This window comes from Chiloscyllium plagiosum, chromosome 34 (assembly GCF_004010195.1).
Source record: "Chiloscyllium plagiosum isolate BGI_BamShark_2017 chromosome 34, ASM401019v2, whole genome shotgun sequence".
Classification (NCBI taxonomy): domain Eukaryota; kingdom Metazoa; phylum Chordata; class Chondrichthyes; order Orectolobiformes; family Hemiscylliidae; genus Chiloscyllium; species Chiloscyllium plagiosum.
Window position 1 is genome coordinate 12311859 of NC_057743.1, and position 20372 is coordinate 12332230.

At 39.8% G+C, this 20372-nt stretch overlaps 1 protein-coding gene across 4 annotated transcripts in view; it reads right to left on the reverse strand.

Moving 5' to 3' along the window:
* Positions 1-20372, reverse strand: part of disp3 (dispatched RND transporter family member 3) — a 492208-nt gene that overhangs the window by 63969 nt on the left and 407867 nt on the right. For 3 of the 4 annotated variants that reach the window (XM_043675594.1, XM_043675595.1, XM_043675593.1), the window contains one exon: positions 15695-15856. The exons of the other annotated variant lie outside the window; for it this stretch is intronic. In XM_043675594.1, the coding sequence (XP_043531529.1) occupies positions 15695-15856 (162 nt within the window). The remainder of the gene's footprint in view (positions 1-15694; positions 15857-20372) is intronic. 4 annotated transcript variants of the gene reach the window in all.

Below are 20372 nucleotides of genomic sequence, written 5' to 3' on the forward strand. Positions count from 1 at the left end.
AGGGAAAGCAGCCTCAGCTTATTAAGTCTCTCCCTATAGCTCAAATCCTTCAACCCGGCAAAATCCTTGTAAATTTTTTCTGAACCCTTTCAAGTTTCACAACATCCTTCCAGTAGGAGGGAGACCAGAATTGCACACAATATTCCAAAAGTGGCCTAACCAACACCCTGTACAGACGCAACATGACCTCCCAAGTCCTGTTTCAATACTCTGACCAATAAAGGCAAGCATACCAAATGCCTTCTTCACTATCCTATCTTCCTGCAACTCTACTTTCAAGGAACTATGAACCTGCACTCCAAGGTCTCTTTGTTCAGCAACACTTCCTAGGACCTTACCATTAAGTGTATAAGTTCCTGCTATGATTTACTTTTCCAAAACGCAACATCTTGCATTCACCTAATTTAAACTCCATCTGCCACTCCTTGGCCCATTTGATCAAGATCCCATTGTACTCTAAGGTAATCTTCTTCGCTATCCACTACACCTCCAATTTTGGTGTCATCTGCAAACTTACTAACTATATCTCCTATGTTCACATCCAAATCATTTATATAAATTGAAGTAGCAATTGAAGTAAAGTGGAAAAGTACATGAAAAACAGGACTAATGCAAAAACAGCATGTTCTGACTGAGGGAGACTGCCTGATCTTGAGGGTCGGTGGAAACCGTTTGCTTGTGCTGTCTATGTGAGGCCACCTGGACTTGCTTATTAATATCAGGGATTCCGTCCCTCTCCTTGGATCTTCCTCATTGGGCTGGGGTTTGAAAACCAGTGCCGTGGAAACTGTGATAGAGCTCTGAGTGTCAGCAATTGTCCTAAGGTGAATATGTCTAATGCAGTTTTGCTAATAGATTCTCTCATTAGTTTGTATGTATCTAAATAGATTTACCTATTAAATTTGCTTTATATTAAAGCACATGGGTCTTCTTATATTCATTTTAATCAGACCTTAAAGAACGAGTTAGGTACTTCCAGCCAAACAATGCAAGGGCCTGATGTGCAGTGAGAATTTTATAGGAAGACATGGCAGCCAAGCTGTAATAGGATTGCCCCACAATGAAATAAATGAGCAGGTGGTTAACTTTTAGACAATGTTTGGAGAATACTATGAGATCTTCAATATCTACTCGGATCTACATGGAGATGACATTAAAAACAGCTATTGGGTTAATCCTTCATCTGACAATGCAGAGTTAAGTGTATTACACCAGGGTAACAAGCTACACAGTTCTGAAATTTAACCTACAAACATTTTGATGCAAAGGCAAGAATGAAAACATGTTATAACAATCACATATTAGAAGGATCCATTAATAAAATAACAATTGCTACACTAATTTACATACCAGTAGTTTGCAGTCACATTAGAAATCCCCTCCATACTGAGAATTCTTGATCCAGTTGTAAAAAACCCAACGTAACAGGATACTTTTTACAAGGGGCTGGGAGAATGAATCTACCCTGTACAGTCATGCTAGTAATGATAAAGACCTGTGACTACATTGTTTTTCTAGGCTTTGGGCTGGACAGCAACTTGTAGCAGAGAGAGACCGAATAATTCAATGATGAATATCAGTTCTTGAGTTTTGGCATATTGGGTTTTTATTCCAGATGAAGTACTGGTCTATCAAGAAGAATATTTAAACTGAGCTAGGAAATAACAAGGAATAGTGAAAGATACAAAATGAACAGTTATAAGTAATATCTTACAGGGCATTTTAACAAGCAGTTAAATTGTGAACATTCTATTCAGCTGCTTATATAACATTATACAATGCTTTACAAAATTATGATGAGAGAAGTCACATAAATATAAATAAAATAATTAAGACCATAAAACTCTCTGTTATCTCAGACTCTAGTCTCTCTTCCTAGCTGAAAACTCTTCCCCATGTCCACTTTATTCAGACCTCTCAATATTCTGTAAGTCTTAATGAGTTACCCCTCCTTCTAAACTCCATTGAGTACAGATCCAGAGTCCTCAACAGCCCGTTGTATGATAAAGCCTTCATTCCATAGATCACTCTTGTAAATCAATGCTGAACCCTCTGCAAGGCCAACACATCCTTCCTCAGATACAGGGACCAAAACTGATCACAGTATTCTAATCTACAGCTTGTATTTGCATAATTGTTGTGCCTGCCGCAGTGTGTTTAACTCATATGTGACAAAGAAGCTGCAAGTTGACTCTTAACAATAGTAAACCATAATGTTTATTTATTTAACATTATTAATATTATAATAACAAAATACTCTACAAACTAACAATTTACACTATAAATGTAACTAAATATCTTATGCCTTAACTTAGCTCTGGATCATTATACACCACCACACAAATCTTGATCTTGATCCACATGGTGATGGTCATCTGGCTTTCTCCCAGTGGTCTCTGGGATGTCTTCTCTTCTTGGTAGTTGGTCTTGAATTACTGCTCCTGAGGGTGGTGTTGTAGCATTATTATACTTAGAAGTCTTCGCTCTCTTTTGAGACAGTCTTCGATGTCCACCAATAGATAAATCAGAGCTTGATTACTCTGATCGATTGGATCCAATCATGTGTTGACATGTCAATGGCAGGTAGTCCTTGGGCATCCATTCCTGGAGGTGTTGGGAGGACATAGGTCAGGTAGCTAAAGGTGCGAGGTGCCCCTGTGTCTGGTAAACAACTCAACGTTTCCGATTGTCCTGGGAATGGCACTCAGGACTATTGTTTGCAGCTGCTGTGTCAGTTGTATACTATCTGTCTGTAGGTGCAGCCTGTCTGGATTCTGCAGCTTGTTTATTTCAGAGTCTCTGATCACAGTTACTTTTGGCCAAGGCTTGTCTCAATTTCCCAGCATGCTTCATTTATTGTCCTTTTTTTCCTTAAGTCAATCGCTTTGAGAGGCCCGTCTGGTCACAATATGAACATCCTGAGGATCTTTAAAAGTTGGAAAGATTAAGAAGCAAAAATCTGTGTGGGCAAAGTCTTAGATTGCTCCAATGGCTGAATTTTCCTAGTCCTGTCGAGGCAGCATTACATGTAGAGAGGTGTGATATTTTTCATCAACCTGTTCAGTGGTGCAATTGCACAATTCTGGTACAGATGGACTTGAGTCTTGGTCTCCTGGCTCAGAGAGCGGGGTACTCCCATTGCACCACGATAGGCATCATGTCAAGAGGTAATAAATGGGAAGCAAGGGTGTTACCATGGATTCTCCCATTTTCCTCCTCCTGGCGATATTTCCCACTGAGCTGTGGATTGGCTGCCAACTCCGTGGAGTCAATTTATATACTGAAGGCCCCAACAGGGTTTACTTTTCGATATTTTCCATTCAACACTTGGACTTGCAACAGCATGTGGGATTTAAACCCAGACCTCCTGGCCAAGACGTAGGCTTCTGATTGAGCTAACACAATTGAGAATCTGACTATCTGTTTAACAGAACAGTAATAGTGGAAGTGGTCAATTAGAATGTCACTTTTGGCACTATCTCAATACCTATCTCAGTGCTGGCAAGTTTGGGCTGGGCACTGACATTAGGGCCCTAAACCACACCAAAAGTTTTTGAAGGTTTGAAGATGAACAGCAAACAAAAACGGATTTGAGAAGGGACTGACACGGTTGCAGGTTCTGCCATTAATGATGGAAGCAAAGGAAGGACAATACACCAGGAGTTGGAAATTGTGTATAGCTCCTTTACTGGAGCATAAAACAGCAGTATAATGGTATCATATGCTCCATGAAATGCACAGGTCATCCAAAATTAGATCACCAACCTCATTTCAAAAAGGTTCATGAATTGACTCCTGCCATACTTCTGCAGGCTGCTCATTCAATTAAGTTAATTCTGGCTTGAACCCAAGTTAAATTGAGGAAGGGGAATGGATATGGCTGACGGAAGTGGTTGAGAGTTTCATGAAAATATAGATTCATTCCTGGGGACCTCTGTAAATACTGACATGCTCCCAAGATCTATACAAATACTGCCAGACTTAGAGTCATAGAGATGTACAGCATGAAAACAGACCCTTCGGTCCAACTCGTCCAACCCAACCAGATTTCCCAACTCAATCTAGTCCCACATGCTAGCAAGCAGCCCATGTCCCTCCAAAACCTTTCTATTCATATACCCATCCAGATGCCTTTTAAATGTTGCAATTGTACTGGCCCCCACCACTTCCTCTGGCAGCTCATTCAATACACGGACCACCCTCTGTGTGAAAAAGTTGCCCCTTAGGTCTCTGTTATATCTTTCTCCTCTCACCCTAAACCAATGCCCTCTCGTTCTGGACTCCCCGACCCCAAGGAAAAGACCTTGTCTATTTACCCTATCCATGCCCCTCATGATTTTATAAACCTCTACAAGGTCACCTCTCAGCCTTTGACCCTCCAGGGAAAACAGCTCTAGCCTATTCAATCTCTTCCTATAGCTCAAATCCTCCAACCCTAGCAACATCCTTGTAAATCTTTTCTGAACCCTTTCAAGTCTCACAACATTCTTCAGATTGGAAGGAGACCAGAATTGCACACAATATTCCAAAAGTGGCCTAACCGCTGTTCTGCATAGCCGCAATGTGACCTTCCAACTCCTGTACTCAATACTCTGGCCAATAAAGGAAAGCATACCAAATGCCTTCTTCACTATCCTATCTACCTGCGACTCTACTTTCAAGGAGCTATGAACCTGCACTTCTTTGAATGCATTATACTAGCCACTGAAAGACTAGTGACTGAAAGAAAAAAGCATTTATTACAGAAAAAGATAGTTTTTTTTAAACAAAGCTTACTTTGTTTGGCTAAGTATGAGTTGTGTCAATTTTTTGGAGGATTTTTCACCATGACACCCAGTGTGTTTTCTTGCTCCATCTTATCAAACTCGATTCATTGACTACCTGCCCACCCCAATGATGTTCCTGCTATTGGTTCCAGCTTCATCTTACCAGGTTCTGTTTCCAGAACAACCACTGCCCAGAAAACTGGAATTAATCAGCATTCTTTGCAGCTGTGCCATCTTTAAAACCCTGTTGTACAGCCAGCCAAGAAATGTAAATCCAGAGCTATCCTGCATGGCTCCTGACATTTGCCTTGGGTATAGCAGATAGGAAAAATTGGTGTTATGCTTTGTGGAACTGGAGGTCATGCTGTACAGGGTGGTGTACTGGTAGCACTTCCTCTTCTCACAGACCAGATGAGGCCACAACACCAGACCATGCCAGCCTGGTCAGAGGTTGTCACACAGGTTACACCTATCTCAACTGGAGGAATATCCAGTAGGTAGAATCCAATATCCTTCTTAACTTTGCTAGCTTCAGTGCCATCACCTTCTTTCTTATATCTCAAAGTTACTCCATGTTTAGTCCTGTATCACACTCCCACCAAAGATCATGCTCTAGTACTCATGAATGTATGCAACATCTCCCCTCACACACTGTCTTCTCAGACCCTGACAGCACTAACCTTGCATGCACTCAGCTCTGCCTACTCACTTACACAGGAAACCTCCTTACCTGCCTGTACAGTAACAGCTCTGTCAGTCTCTTGTAATTCCTGTCTCTCTATTTCTAGGATAAACCCAGTTTCCAATAAGGAAATTAAAGTGGGCTGCCTGACATTTGGCTCCCATCTCTTATTCAGAGAGCATCTTGGCTCTGACCTGTCTTGAGCAGCTGAGCGACCATGTCCAAATCTCTGGACTGGTATAAGAGTGCTGCCCTTGACTCATTGTCCCTGGGGTTGCGAAGTGAAAGCCATACTCCTCATCTTTCAAGGCCTGTTGACAGTTCATGACAAACTTCCTACCTTCGTGCCTGTGCTAAATGGCACAAGACAGAAATAACATAAACCTGGTATCTCTGGCTGAAGTAAAAGTGCACAAAGGTATGGTAAGAAATGCAAGGCAGGAATGCTATGAATTTTCAAATTTATGAGCTTAATGCAGGAAAGTTCAACTAGTGTAGATAGTAGCATACATTTGGTAGTACAGACTTGATGTGTCAAGGAGCCTCTACTATGTAGTATGATTCTATGACCATCCAGGCCCAGAATGAGCAAGCTCTACGAAAGAAAGTGAAGAGACCTAAGATGCAGCCTGGCACATTCCATTATCTTGTTGTGTATCCCTGAGCTCATGGTGTTTTTGCTGTAGCATTACAATGATTATTGATTGGATAGCATAAGGTAGAATTGCAGGAGCATCCTGTAAGTTGATCAGAGATATGCCTTGAGGGTTCTTAGAGATTGTGGATATGGGATGCATTTGGCCAGCATCCATGGAGGGTGCCCTGAGATGTTGATGCCCCGTGTCAACGGAGCAAACATTGAGCTAAAGTCACCAGTTTCTGCTCCAATTCCCATGTTGAGATTTCTCAACATTTAGTTTCTTTGGTGTATTTGATAAGATAGGAAACCAAATATTAATGGGGGTGAGTTGGCCATTAACAATGCATTCAATGAGCAATAATCCTCTTTAACTGACAACTCACTATTGCTTTGTGAGAAACTCAGCACGCTGCCTATCAAACGTGTACAAGGTGCTCTATATGTCTTGGCAGGCCTCGCCAGACCTATCGCATGATTCTACCACTGATCTCCCCAGAGCCCATGTCGCTTGTAACCCTCTAACTTTCAGTTAAAGAAATTTCCAGTCAACATATTAACTAAAAATTTACTAATATAATGTTTCAAGGCACAGTGATTTTGCACATGTATATGACAAGAAATCTGATTGCTTCTGAGATCTAAAGACTCCTCGTAAAAACTATCAGTTGCAATGCTGCCTGATTCACTCAATCTATTTTCTGTTGTTGCAACTCTCCACATGCAACTTTTACTTCACTGGAGCATTCCCAGAAGAGTAAGGAATATTACAACTGGAGGACAGGCTGCAGAAGTTGGGAAATTCTCAGGTCGTGCTCTGGAGAGTAAAAAAATCACATGTCTGAACTGGAGCATCAGTATCACGTAATGAGTTCCTTCAAAGTTCTCTTTCAACAACAGCAAGACTTCTTTGTTTTGCAGCTGTTTAGCTTGATTATGTTATTTCATTTTAAAGCTTAGAAAAAAGAAAATAATAAAATGCCCAATATTGTTAGCTGTGTTTAGGAAAATCATGTTTTTGCATGATTCACCAATTACAAAATTTGGGCCGGTTTCACTAATTCCCACAGGAGTATAGTCCTTGAAAGAACAGCTCCAATAATAGAGAGATGTGCTCTGATTTGTTTTATTTACACACTTCATACCTCATTTCAATTCTCTCTCAGAATCTTTCTAGTGCTATTGTATATACTGCACAGGGAAAGTAATTTACATAAAATAAAGATTGAGGTGACATATTCTGTTCATCGCTCACTCTCAGGCTGTTTGCCATGGTTTTATTATGTATAAATTCTGGGTTGCAATGCATTAGGAAAACAGCTTCACTTCCAGAGGCTGAATTTAATCAGAAGTCTGGAAGCATCAGAGTCGATAGCTACACTAAAATCACATTTGCACAATCTCAACAACACATTCATAAGAGACAAACATACAAATACAAAATAAAGTGTACTGGAGAAATGATCAAACGTGTCATGCATTTTAGACAAAGTTGAGGCTGGTGCTCATCGAAAGTGTACAGTGAGACAAACTACTAACAAACACGTTAAAACACTTATGAAATTCCACAACATCTATTGTAATCAAGTATAAGTGTCAGCTCAGCTGACTGATAGCACTCCACCTCTGGACCAGCAGATTGTGCATTCAATCTGCAGTTAGGCTTGAGCACATTATCAAGTCTGGCACTGCAGTGCAGCACTGAGGCAGTACTGGCTGACGAGATGCCAAATGAACACCCTGTCTGACAGCAGTTTGAAGTAAGATTTTCTGCAACATCTCTTCAAGGATCAAGGAGCTCCCCAGCTGCAGATAAGAGAAAAATTTAATTCTTCCATCAGTCATCCCCGTTTTATTGTTTCTGGGATCCTGTTTGCAAACTTCCTGAAACATTTGTCTAAAAATATTGACGTTATCTCATGAACAATACTTTGTCAGAGAAACACTGTGCTTATTTATTTGGAACAGGATAATGTTGTATAAGGTGATGGTTTTGAAAGGGTTAAAGTTGCAGATTGCATTACTTTTCACCCAATCTGAAAATCTCATACAATTTTGAATGGGAGTATTAGAGAATGGCTACTAAGCGCAAATACGACAGATGTGTAATTTATGTTTCTCGATAGACTTCACAACTGTACTGAAGTAGCTAATGTGACATGTAACTAATTGCGTTCATGTAGTAAACTTCATCGTAAGAGAAAAGCCTCTTCTTGTTAAGACTCCCTAGCAATTGTTCCACTGCCACCGTAACCGATTATGCATTCAATCCAGTCAAGCAAGGAAAAGTAGTTGCAGAATCCTTCTCCCTACAAATATCACAGTTATTTTATTTTTAAACAGGTTAAATCCTTCTAAATATTGCTATCAGAAATTTATGTAAATAGTATGGTATGATGATTACTCACATTACACAGTCTAGTTTCAAGAGTTGCATTTAATAATACTCCTTCTGACCTTCAACTTCACACCCAATGGTCTCTCCAATTATAACTTTTCACATTCCTTTGCCATATAACACATCACCCATAAATTTGCTTTGTTTTCTCTTTTCAAATGCTCCTTGGTATTAGGGAGCTTAAAATTAAAATGGAATGAGAAATTATAACTTTTATATTGATAGGATTTTATCATAAGTTCTTTCGATGAGTTGAACTGAAACTTGTAAACTTACGTACTTAAGTTTTGCAAAATTGGATGTGGCTCAGATATTAGTTTTTATCTAGAAACAATGAAAAGGTTAAATTGTTTGGATCACTTCTTCTTCTGAAAGTATCTCCTTTTTCCAATCTATCCTGTTCTACAGATGCTGTCTTTTCCCCAGATTTAGTTCCACAGTATCAACTGCATGCACAAGTCCAAAAACTCAATTAATGATGTGTATGTCCATGGGAAGAATGCAACAGAAATTACTCCCTCCTTATCCAACAGCACTGGATACAGAAGACACAGAGTGAATGATTCAAAACTTATAAAGTCTCTGACATTTTTGTTGAAAGGAACAGCTTAGACCAACTGGCGAGGGAAAATACACTGGCTTTCTTCAGGCTTTAGGTCATCAACAACGGGTCTCAACTTCAAAGACCAATCAGCTATTTGTTGCCAGCTGAATCTTACTTTTGTTATGACACAGGGTAAACCCTCCTGCTTAATTTAAAACCAGCAACACAGAAAAGATTCATCCCATGCAGTAATCTGTACAAATTTGAGTGGCCAAGAATTTGGCCAAGTAAAAATTAACTTTATTTCTTAAAGTATAACAGAGAATAATTAACTAACAACTATTCACAAGTCCTTACCATAACCTATCTTTTATCTTCCCTTCTATAATATCAATCCAATCAAACTCCCAATTAAGATTTACAAAACAACACTTTTTATCTCAAAACCAGGTAGTTTCGTTCTTCTATTTGGATCTTCCTGTGTCATCTTTTCTTCTTTTTAGGAATTTCTGCATCACATTTTACTGATCGAAAACGTACTTTTTAAGAAAGCTATTTTTCACGCAGTCTGTTACCTACTAGGGCTTGGCAGTTCTCCTCTCACCTGTTCAATTTTCCGTGGTCTTATACTCCCAAAGCATCAGATTGTGTCTTTGGCTTTTAAGATTGTCAATATACTCAATTCAAACTGGATTGGAGGTTGGTATTTTTCAGGGTAAAATTTAAACTGATTGGCTGCATTTGAATTTGTTTTTGTCTCTAGGTAATGAGCTAATCGAATTGTTCAACCAAGTGTTACATCGCTACCTTATAGAAAACACTCGGTGCTGTGTCCGGTAGTTCTGCTGCTTTTAATGCACTTAAAAGGTATAGTTCACCCACATCTTTATAAATGCCCCCATTAAGAAAGAAAATGAACCATCGCAATGAAAAGATGGCTTCATATTTTTTCTCTACTTTTAAAACGCATTACCCTAATATACAGATAACCTTAAGATAAGTTTACCTTAACCTCTTCCCATATACCTGTACATATATATAACATTAAATAAAGACAAATCTCATCTAAACACTGTCAGTTAAATCCATGATAATGCATTTGCAATTACATTTTTCCAACCCGCAACAAGTACGATTTTTAAATTAAGAGTCTGAAACATAAGACTCCAACAAAATAGTCTCATATTCTTGTCTTCAAAGCTTTCTAAGAATATAAACAGGTTGTGGTCAGTGTACACAACTATCTCCAACACATTGTTCGTGACATACATATTAAAATATTGTAAGGCCAGTACCAAACTCAATAGTTATTTTTCGATTATGGAGTATTTCCTCTGGTGGATGTTGATCTTCTTCAAAAAGTAACTAACAGGCAGTACAATCCCATCTTCATCTTCCTGTAGGAGTACAGCTCCAACTTCAATGTCACTAGCATCGATGGCGACTTTAAAAGGTTTTGAAAAGATTGGTGTAACTAAAACTGGTTTGGTGCTTAGTATCAATTTCAAATGGTCGAATGCTTCCTGGCATGGTTCTGTCCACAGAAATTTTGTGTTCTTCTTCAGCAAATTGGTTAACAATGCCACAACACTGCTGAAGTTTAGAACAAAGTTTCAATAGAATCCGCTGAGTCCTAAGAATCGAAGCACCTCTTTTTTCGAGGTTGGTCATAGAAATTCCTCGATGCCTTTGTCTTTACGTTCCATGAGGTCAACCTTCCATGACCGATGTTATGTCCCAAGAACGTCACCTCTGCTTTCGAAAATTCTGTTTTATTTAAATTTATCACCAGTTTTGCTTTTCATAGTCGTTCAAAGAGCTCTGCCAACTGTACCATGTGATCTTTCCAGGACGTATTAAAGATCACTGCATCGTTCAAATAGACGCACAGTTTGTTAACCCAGCCACAAGTCTGTTCATGAGTCTTTGGAATGTGGCGGGTCCGTTCTACATTCCAAAGGCATTACTTTGAACTGATGTAGCTCATTTGGGGTTACAAATGCAGAAATTTCTTTGCCATTTCTGACAAAGGTACCTGCCAGTAACCACGCATTAAGTCCAACTTAGTGATGTAACTGGCTTGTCCGACTTTCTTGACACAGTCCTCCAATCTAGAAATTGGATATGAGTCTGATTTTGTAATGGTGTTGACTTTCTGATAATCCACACAGAATCACTGAGTCCCATCCGGTTTGGGAACTAAGACGATTGGCGAACTCCACACTCTCTGGCTTGGTTTGATGATGTTCTCGTCGAGCATGGCCTCACCTCTTTCTGGCCCTGTCTGGCTTTGAAAAGATTAAGCCGACAGGAGTGTTGTTTTATTGGAGCAGTATTCCCTATATCTACTTCATGTATAATAGCATTAGTCCTCCCCATCTGATTCTAGCATATGTCCTTGTACTGCAATAACAAATCTTTCAACTACGTTCTATGCTCCTGAGACAGATAGTTTACTGATCTATCCCACTTTTAAAGGACTTCTTCATTTTTTAAATCTATTTTGATTTGATTAGATTAGATCTGGATTTGATTCCTCACTTTGTGGGGCAGTAACTAACACCTGTTTCTCTAGTTCTTTCTCTCTAATATAATACAGATTGAACACGAGCACATGACACACTCGATACCTTTTTTTTCCTATCTGGCATCTTTACTAAATAGTTTACCTGCCTCAATGTTTTCTCAATTTGATAAGTACCACTAACCCTACCATTGGTAATAGTTCTAACATGCTATCCCCTCAGGAAAATGTTCCTAGTCTCAGAGCTTTTATCTGCCAACTGCTTCATTCTATACTGAGCTCTCTTTAGGTGGCGTTTAGCTAACTCACCTACTCAGTTTAATTGCTCCCTCACCTCCGATACATAATCTAAGTGTGAAATTTCCAACTTTGGTCCTGTCAATTTTTCTTTAATCAATTTCAAAGGGTCTCTCATTTCATGACCAAATATTAACTCAAAGGGAGTAAACTGAGTAGATTTGTTTGGGGCATCTCTAATGGCAAGCAATATGAATGGGATGCCTTTATCCCAATCATTCGGGTAATTCTGACAGTATGCTCTCAACATGGTCTTCAAGGTCTGATGCCACTTTTCTAAAGCTCCCTGGGATTCAGGATGATATGCACTGGATTTAAAGGGCTGTATATGTTAGCTATACATAATCTCCTTAAGCAGCCTCGCAGTAAAATTTGACCCTTGGTCTGACTGAATCTTTCTGGGTAGCCCATACCATGTGAAGAAAGCTATTAACTCCTCTACTACTCATTTTGCCTTGATACTCCGTAATGTAGTTGCCTCTGAAAATCTGGTTGAGACATCCATTATGGTTAACAAATACCGGTTCCCTCCTGCTTAATTTAAAACCAGCAACACAGAAAAGATTTATCCTATTTGTTACCTATTTGAACTATTTAAAATAAAATATGAACAACTTTATTTCTTAAAGTATAACAGAGAACAATTAACTAACAACTATTAACAAGTCACTACTCTAACCTATCTTTTACCTTCCCTTCTATAATACCAGTTCGATAAAACTCCCAATTAAGATTTACAAAATAACATTTCTTATCTCAAAAACCAGGCAGCTTTCAGTTCTTCTATTTGGATCTTCCTATGTCTTCTTTTCTTCTTTTTAGGAATTTCTGTGTCACAGGTTACTGATCAAAAAGATATCTTTTAAGAGAGCTATTTTTCACACAGTCTGTTAGCTGCTGGGGCTTGGCAGTTCTCCTCTCAAATGTTCAATTTTCCCTGCTCTTATACCTCCCTAAAGCATTGTATTATGTTATTGGCTTTTAAGATTGTCAATATACTCAATTCAAACTTGATTGGAAATTGGTATTTTTCAGGGTAGAATTTAAACTGAATGGCCGAATTTGAATTTGTTCTTGTCTTCAGGCAACGAGTTAATTGAGTTGTTCGACCAAGTGTAACATTGTTACCTTATTGAGAACACTTGGTGCTATGTCTGGTAGTTCTGCTGCTTTTAACTCTCTTTAAAGGTATAGTTCACCCACATCTTCATAACACCTTAACACAGCATTGCCTTTTCATCTGAAACTGAACCTTCCCATTGACTAAATAAAGAAACATAAACAGCAATTACAACAAGCTTCAAAAAAGTGCAGCAATCCTTCCCACAATCCTTAGTGGTTAAGATAGTCCTTTTCCCATTTCAGTCCATAATCAAACATACAGATAAAGGGTTTAGACTTTAAACCTGCACACTCATGCTGCATACATGCACACACACACAATTTCCAAAAGGGTCACAGTAAGTAGCAGTAGTAGCCTCAACTTACATTTACCTCACCTTCCAAATCAATTACACTCAAGTTGCCATCCTAGCTAGGATCATTTATTAAGTACTGAGTATTGTTGGTGTGGCTCTGTTCCAGACTGGACTTTGCATTTACTACATGATCCATGGGGAGAAATTTCTGATAGGTTCAACCTTCAGCAAATTACTTATTATAAATATGGTGCCACTTTCAACCCTATTTTCTGTTGACATTTTCAAGTAGAAACATTTTGTCATTACTGCAGACTTCTGTTCTTAATTAATCAGAAATATTTCAGACAAGATAAAACACTTGTTTAATTTAGTAAATAGAAACCAAATTTTCTGTACTCAGGTAACAATCATGTCAGTCACTATTAACAGCAGTTTTGAAAAATAATGGTGGCACCACTCTAAAAAGATGAAATCATGCATTAGAATTTAGAAAAACTAACAGATATATGATATAACACAATCAGTATATTCAATACATATTAACAGTGTGTTGTGATTTGTTCAACTTCAATGATGGTATGCTGAAGCTTGTGTGGTCATCAGCAATATGTGTGTATCTAACCTAAACCAGATCTGATGAGTCCCAACCAACTAATGATAAATTTGATCTCTGCTCACTTGCACCTTGAATAGGGTAATACATTTAGTGTTTTTCAGATATGAATTAATAATACTGTATAAGACATATTCTGTTACATGCTGTCATGTATCATCTCCTTTGTGCAAGTTAAAGCAGCAGTTTCTGAATTTCAGGTTGAGATCCAATTTCACGGCAGGTTGGCTTTGACTTGTGCCACTTTGGTATATTGACTGCAATTGTATTCTGGGATTATAAACTCAAATTCGGGTTAACTGCAAAGGCTTTGAAAGAATATAAAATTGGCTCATTCACAGAAAGCAATCACATGCAGACAAATCAGGGATAAGTTATTCTTTTTCCCTTATATTTTTAGTTTGCCTTTTGTTTCAGCATTGCAGAACTAGTAACTGCAATTTGGCATATTTCTTTCTAGAGATTACAGATGCAAAGTGTGCTGAAAATAAACAAATGTGGCAACCTTTTTCTGCCTTTATTTCAGGTCTGGCTTTTCTTCTTGCAGCTGCTTCAAGTTAAATGGAAGGCTCCAAAGTTTTCCAGAAAAGGTTCCACCCGTTTTCAAAATGCTTTTTGTTACCATTGGAAACAGCTGTTTGCCAGCTTGATGAGCGATAGACCATTATCACAGTTACAGACCCAACCCCATGCTATGCTAAAATGGAAAAATTCAGAGCTTAGTTTTGGCACTATAGAACCAGAGGACCAGGTGAGTTTGCTATTTTTGAGATTCTCTGGATTTCTGCAGCAATGCTCCTGGCATTCGTCGAGATGCCTGTATGTTACTTGCAAGATATGTCATGGACATATTGCTTTGACATGTGTCTATCAAAAGTTACCAACAAGCTGGTTGACCTCTCAGTTTCTTGCAGCTCCCACGGGGATTGATGGTTGCAACTTCCTTTCACTTTGAAGATGCACATGTGAGAACATTTCTTCTCAGCATCTGTTTACAAAATGATCATTTCTCTAACTCATTTTCCATCAAAATCCTTGAGATTACAACCGACTGACAACTTTTATATGGAGATGGAAATGTGTTGCTGGAAAAACGCAGCAGGTCAGGCAGCATCTAGGGAACAGGAGAATCGACGTTTCGGGCATTAGCCCTTCTTCAGGGCTAATGCCCGAAACGTCGATTCTCCTGTTCCCTAGATGCTGCCTGACCTGCTGCGTTTTTCCAGCAACACATTTCCATCTCTGATCTCCAGCATCTGCAGACCTCACTTTCTCCTCAACTTTTATATGGACTCAACACATAAATACTGTGGAATAAGCTGGTTAATTTGGCTGTCATTATCGCGTACAGACCTCAGGAGGTCTGCATGGAAGAAAACAAAACTAGTGGGAACAAATTACTGCTGATGGTGAAATCTCTACTGAAAAAAAACAAATGCTGGAGATGACAGTGGCTCAGACAGCATCCATAGAGAGAGAGCAAACTAAAGTTCTGAGTCTAGATGACTCTACTGATGAAGATGTCATCTAGACTTGAAATGTTTGCTTGCTCTCTCTCCATAAAATTGGCAGGAACACTGGTTCCAAGTCACCTGTCATTCTGATTTGGAAATACATCAGCGTTCTTTGATTGTTGCTGTGTCAAATTTCCTCCACCACAGGGAAGGATGCAGTTCAAGATACCTTTCCACCATGACCTTCTTAAGAGCAATTAGTGATGGGGAATAAATGCATGAACTATCAGTGACATGCACATGTATTGAATGAATTTTTATAAAGTGGTGCTAGTTAATGATTGATCCATGACTTTACCTGAGCATGTGATGCAGGAAATGCCCTCTGCACTGAGATTATACTTAAGATCGAGGAGGACCTGAATGTTGGTATCAGGACTGAACAGCAATGGTGCTCTGCTGGCAGCTCGCAGTTGGGTTGCAAATCCTATGGACATCACCAGGGTAATGATATAAAGGCCTGAAAGAATGAAAAATAGAACAAGGAAATGTGCTTTTTTGATTAGAAAATAATAGGTTTCGTTTCTAAAAAGTCCTCTGTGTAAGAGGGTAAATTCACTGATGTCACAAATCTGGTGTGCAGCTGTGTTTGAGCACAGCTTGGGGAAAACTGATGTGGTGTCATCACTTCATCTCCAAAATGAACTGGCGTGATAGCATTGGTGAATTTAGCATATGGTGTATTAATTTTTAAAAGAAATGTGAAATGACACATTTTAATATATCGTTAGTGCCTCCAAAATTACAATCTTAAAATTTGAGCCAGGATATTCAGGAGTCAAATCAAGAAGCACTCCTAAACCCCAAATAATTGTCTCCCCCAATAAGCTGTTGAAGCCACCCAATAGAAATTTTCAGACCGATATCAATAGATTTTCATCAGGTAAGAGTATCAAGGAATATGGACAAAGGCAAGTAAGGGAAAGCACAGATCAGACATGATCCAATTGAATAGCAGAATAATTTCAAAGAACTGAATAAACTTCTTCTGTTCCTATATTTCTATTAATATTAAACCATTAAATAATATATTTCACAAGAATCAGATATGACATGGGATTTAGCAAAGTATGTTTTAATGTGTACATGATAATCATAAAAGTACCGAATTAATGTTCAACTCTAATTTAACCCCCCATAAGCTTAAATTGAGAAATAACCCAACAATCTTTGGTGTCTGACAGGCAAAGAATATTGGTTTACAGTAAGCTTCCATTAGTCCATATGCAATATTCACACATGAAGGAAATAGCAACATCATCTCAGTAAGGAGTTTAATAAGATGCTCATAGAGGAAGTGGGGTCCAGGATGTACTAGCTAGTTGGATAGAGATCTGACTGGGCAGCAGGGGACAGAGAGTAGTAGTGGAAGAGAGTTTCTCAAAATGAAGAGCTGTGACCAGTGGTGTTCCACAGGGATCCGTGTTGTGATCACTGTTGTTTGTGATATACATTAATGATCTGGAGAAAAATATGGGCGGTCTGATTAGCAAGTTTGCAGATGACACTAAGATTGGTGGAGAAGCAGATAGTGAAGGGGACTGTCAGAGAATGCAGCAGAATGTAGTTAGATTGGAGAGTTGGGCGGAGGAATGGTAGATGAAGTTCAATCTGGGCAAATGTGAGGTGATGCATTTTGGAAGATCCAATTCCAGAGCGAAATATACGACAAATGGAAAAGCCCGGGGAATATTGATGTATAGAGAGATCTGGGTGTTCAGGTTTATTGTTGCCTGAATGTGGCCACACAAGTCAGTAAAGTCGTCAAGTAGGCATATGGCATGCTTTCCTTCATCGGATGGGGTATTGAGTACAAGAGTTGGCAGGTCATGTTACAATTGTATAGGACTTTGGTTCAGCCACATTTGGAACACTGCATACAGTTCTGGGTCACCTCATTACCAAAAGGATGTGGATGCTTTGGAGAGGGTGCAGAGGAGGCTCACTAGGATGTTGCCTGTTATGGAGGGCGCTAGCTATGAAGAGAGGTTGAGTAGATTACGATTACTTCCATTAGAAAGATGGAGGTTGAGGGAGGACCTGATTGAGGTTTACAAAATCATGAGAGGTACAGACAGGGTGGATAGCAAGAGGCTTTTTCCTAGAGTGGGGGACTCAATTACAAGGGGTCACAAGTTCAAGGTGAGAGGGGAACAGTTTAAGGGAGATATGTGTGGAAAGTTCTTTATGCAGAGGGTGATGGGTGTGCGGAACGCATTGCCAGCAGAGGTGGTAGAGGCGGGCACGATAGCGTCATAGAAGATATATCTAGACAGAGGCATAAATGGGCAGGGAGCAGGGGGATACAGATCCTTAGAAAATAGCTGACAAGTTTAGATAGAGGATCTGGATCAGCACAGGCTTGGAGGGTGAAGGGCCTGTGCTCTTGTGTTGTAATTTTCTTTGTTCTTTGTATCTCATTGTCTCCTCAGAATGATCTCTTTCATATTTCTTTCTAGAGACAATATCATCGTTATGAATTTGGCAGAGAGATGGTAACCATATAAAATATAAGACCATCAGATATAGTAGCAGAAATTAGGCCATTCAGCTCGAGTCTGCTCCACCATTCAATTATGGCTGACAAGTTTCTCATCGCCATTCTCCTGTTTTCTCCCCGTAACCCTTGATCCCCTTGACACTCAACAACCTATCTATCTCAGTTTTAAATTCAGTCAATAACCTAGCCTCCACAGCCTTCTGTAGCAATGAATTCCATAGTTCACCACTCTCTGACCGAAGAACTTTCTCCTTATCTCCATTCTAAAAGGTCTTCCCTTTACTCTAAGGCTGTGCATTAGTCTCTCTTATCAATGGAAACATCTTCCCAACATCCGGTCGGTCCACGCCATTCAATATTCTGTAAGTTTCAATTAGCTCTTCCGATATCCTTCTAAACTTCATCCAGTATAGACCAAAAGTCCTCAAACGTTCGTCATATGTTAAGCTTTTCATTCCTAGGATAATTCTCATGAACTTCCTCTGAACATGCTTCAGGGCCTGTACATCTTTCCTGAGGTATGAGACTCAAAACTGTGCACAATACACCAAATGTGGTCTGATCAGAGTTTTATAGAGTCTCAGAAGTGTGTCCCTGCATTTATATTCAAGTCCTATCAAAACAAATGCCATAATTGCATTTGCCTTCCTAACTACTGACTCAACCTGCAAGTTTATCTTGAGAGAATCCTAGACCAAAACTCCCAAGTCTCTTTGCTCTTCAGATTTCTGAATTTTCTTCCCATTTAGAAAATAGACCATGCCTCTATTCGTCCTACCAAAGTGCATAACCTCACACTTTCCCACGTTGTACTCTATCTACCACTTCTTTGCCCACTCTTCACACCTGTGCAAATTCTTCTACAGCTTCCCTGCCTCCTCAATGCTACCTGTCCCGCTATCTACCTTTGTATCATCTGCAAACTTAGCCAAAATGCCCTTAGTCCTTTCATCGAGATGGTTAGTGTATAACGTGAAAGGTTGTGGTCACAACACTGACCCATGCGGAACACCATTTGTCACCGGCTGCCTTCCTTTTATCCCCACTCTCTGCTTCCTGCCAGACAGCCAACTTCTATCCACATTAGCACCTTGTCTCTAACCCCATGGGCCCTTATCTTAATCAGTAGCCTCCTGTACAGCACCTTGTCAAAGACCTTCTTGAAGTCCAGGTAGATAACATCCATTGGCTCTACTTGGTCTAAGCTGCTCATTACTTCCTCAAAGAATTCTAGCAGATTTGTGAGGCATAACCTCCTCTTGATGAAACCATGCTGACTTTGTTCTATTTTACCATACATTTCCAAGTATTCTGAAATCTCGTCTTTCACAACAGATTCCAGGATCTGACCCACAACCGAGGTTAGGCTAATTGGTCTGTAAATTTCCGTCTTTTGCATTACTCCCTTTTTAAACAAGGATGAAAGTGAGGTCTGCAGATGCTGGAGATCAGAGCTGAAAATGTGTTGCTGGAAAAGCGCAGCAGGTCAGGCAGCATCCAGGGAACAGGAGAATCGACGTTTCGGGCATAAGCCCTTCTTCAGGAAGGGCTTATGCTCGAAACGTCGATTCTCCTGTTCCCTGGATGCTGCCTGACCTGCTGCGCTTTTCCAGCAACACATTTTCAGTTTTAAACAAGGGTGTCATGTTAGCGATTTTCCAATCCTCTGGGATCCTTCCTGATTCTAGTGATTCCTGAAAGATCACCACTAACACCTCCACTATCTCTTCAGCTATCTGTTGTGGTTCTGTTCGCCGAGCTGGGAATTTGTGTTGCAGACGTTTCATCCCCTGTCTAGGTGACATCCTCAGTGCTTGGGAGCCTCCTGTGAAGCGCTTCTGTGATGTTTCCTCTGGCATTTATAGTGATTTGTATCTGCCGCTTCCGGTTGTCAGTTCCAGCTGTCTGCTGCAGTGGTCGGTATATTGGGTCCAGGTCGATGTGCTTATTGATTGAATCTGTGGATGAGTGCCATGCCTCTAGGAATTCCCTGGCTGTTCTCTGTTTGGCTTGTCCTATAATAGTAGTGTTGTCCCAGTCGAACTCATGTTGCTTGTCATCTGAGTGTGTGGCTACTAAGGATAGCTAGTCATGTCGTTTCGTGGCTAGTTGGTATTCATGGATACGGATCGTTAGCTGTCTTCCTGTTTGTCCTATGTAGTGTTTTGTGCAGTCCTTGCATAGGAGTTTGTACACTACATTGGTTTTGCTCATGCTGGGTATCGGGTCGTTCATCCTGGTGAGTTGTTGTCTGAGAGTGGCTGTTGGTTTGTGTGCTGTTATGAGTCCTAGTGGCGCAGTAGTCTGGTTGTCAGTTCAGAAATGTTTTTGATGTATGGTAGTGTGGCTAGTCCTTTGGGTTGTGGCATGTCCTCATTCCGTTGTCTTTCCCTTAGGCATCTGTTGATGAAATTGCGGGGGTATCCATTTTTGGCGAATACATTGTAGAGGTGTTCTTCTTCCTCTTTTTGCAGTT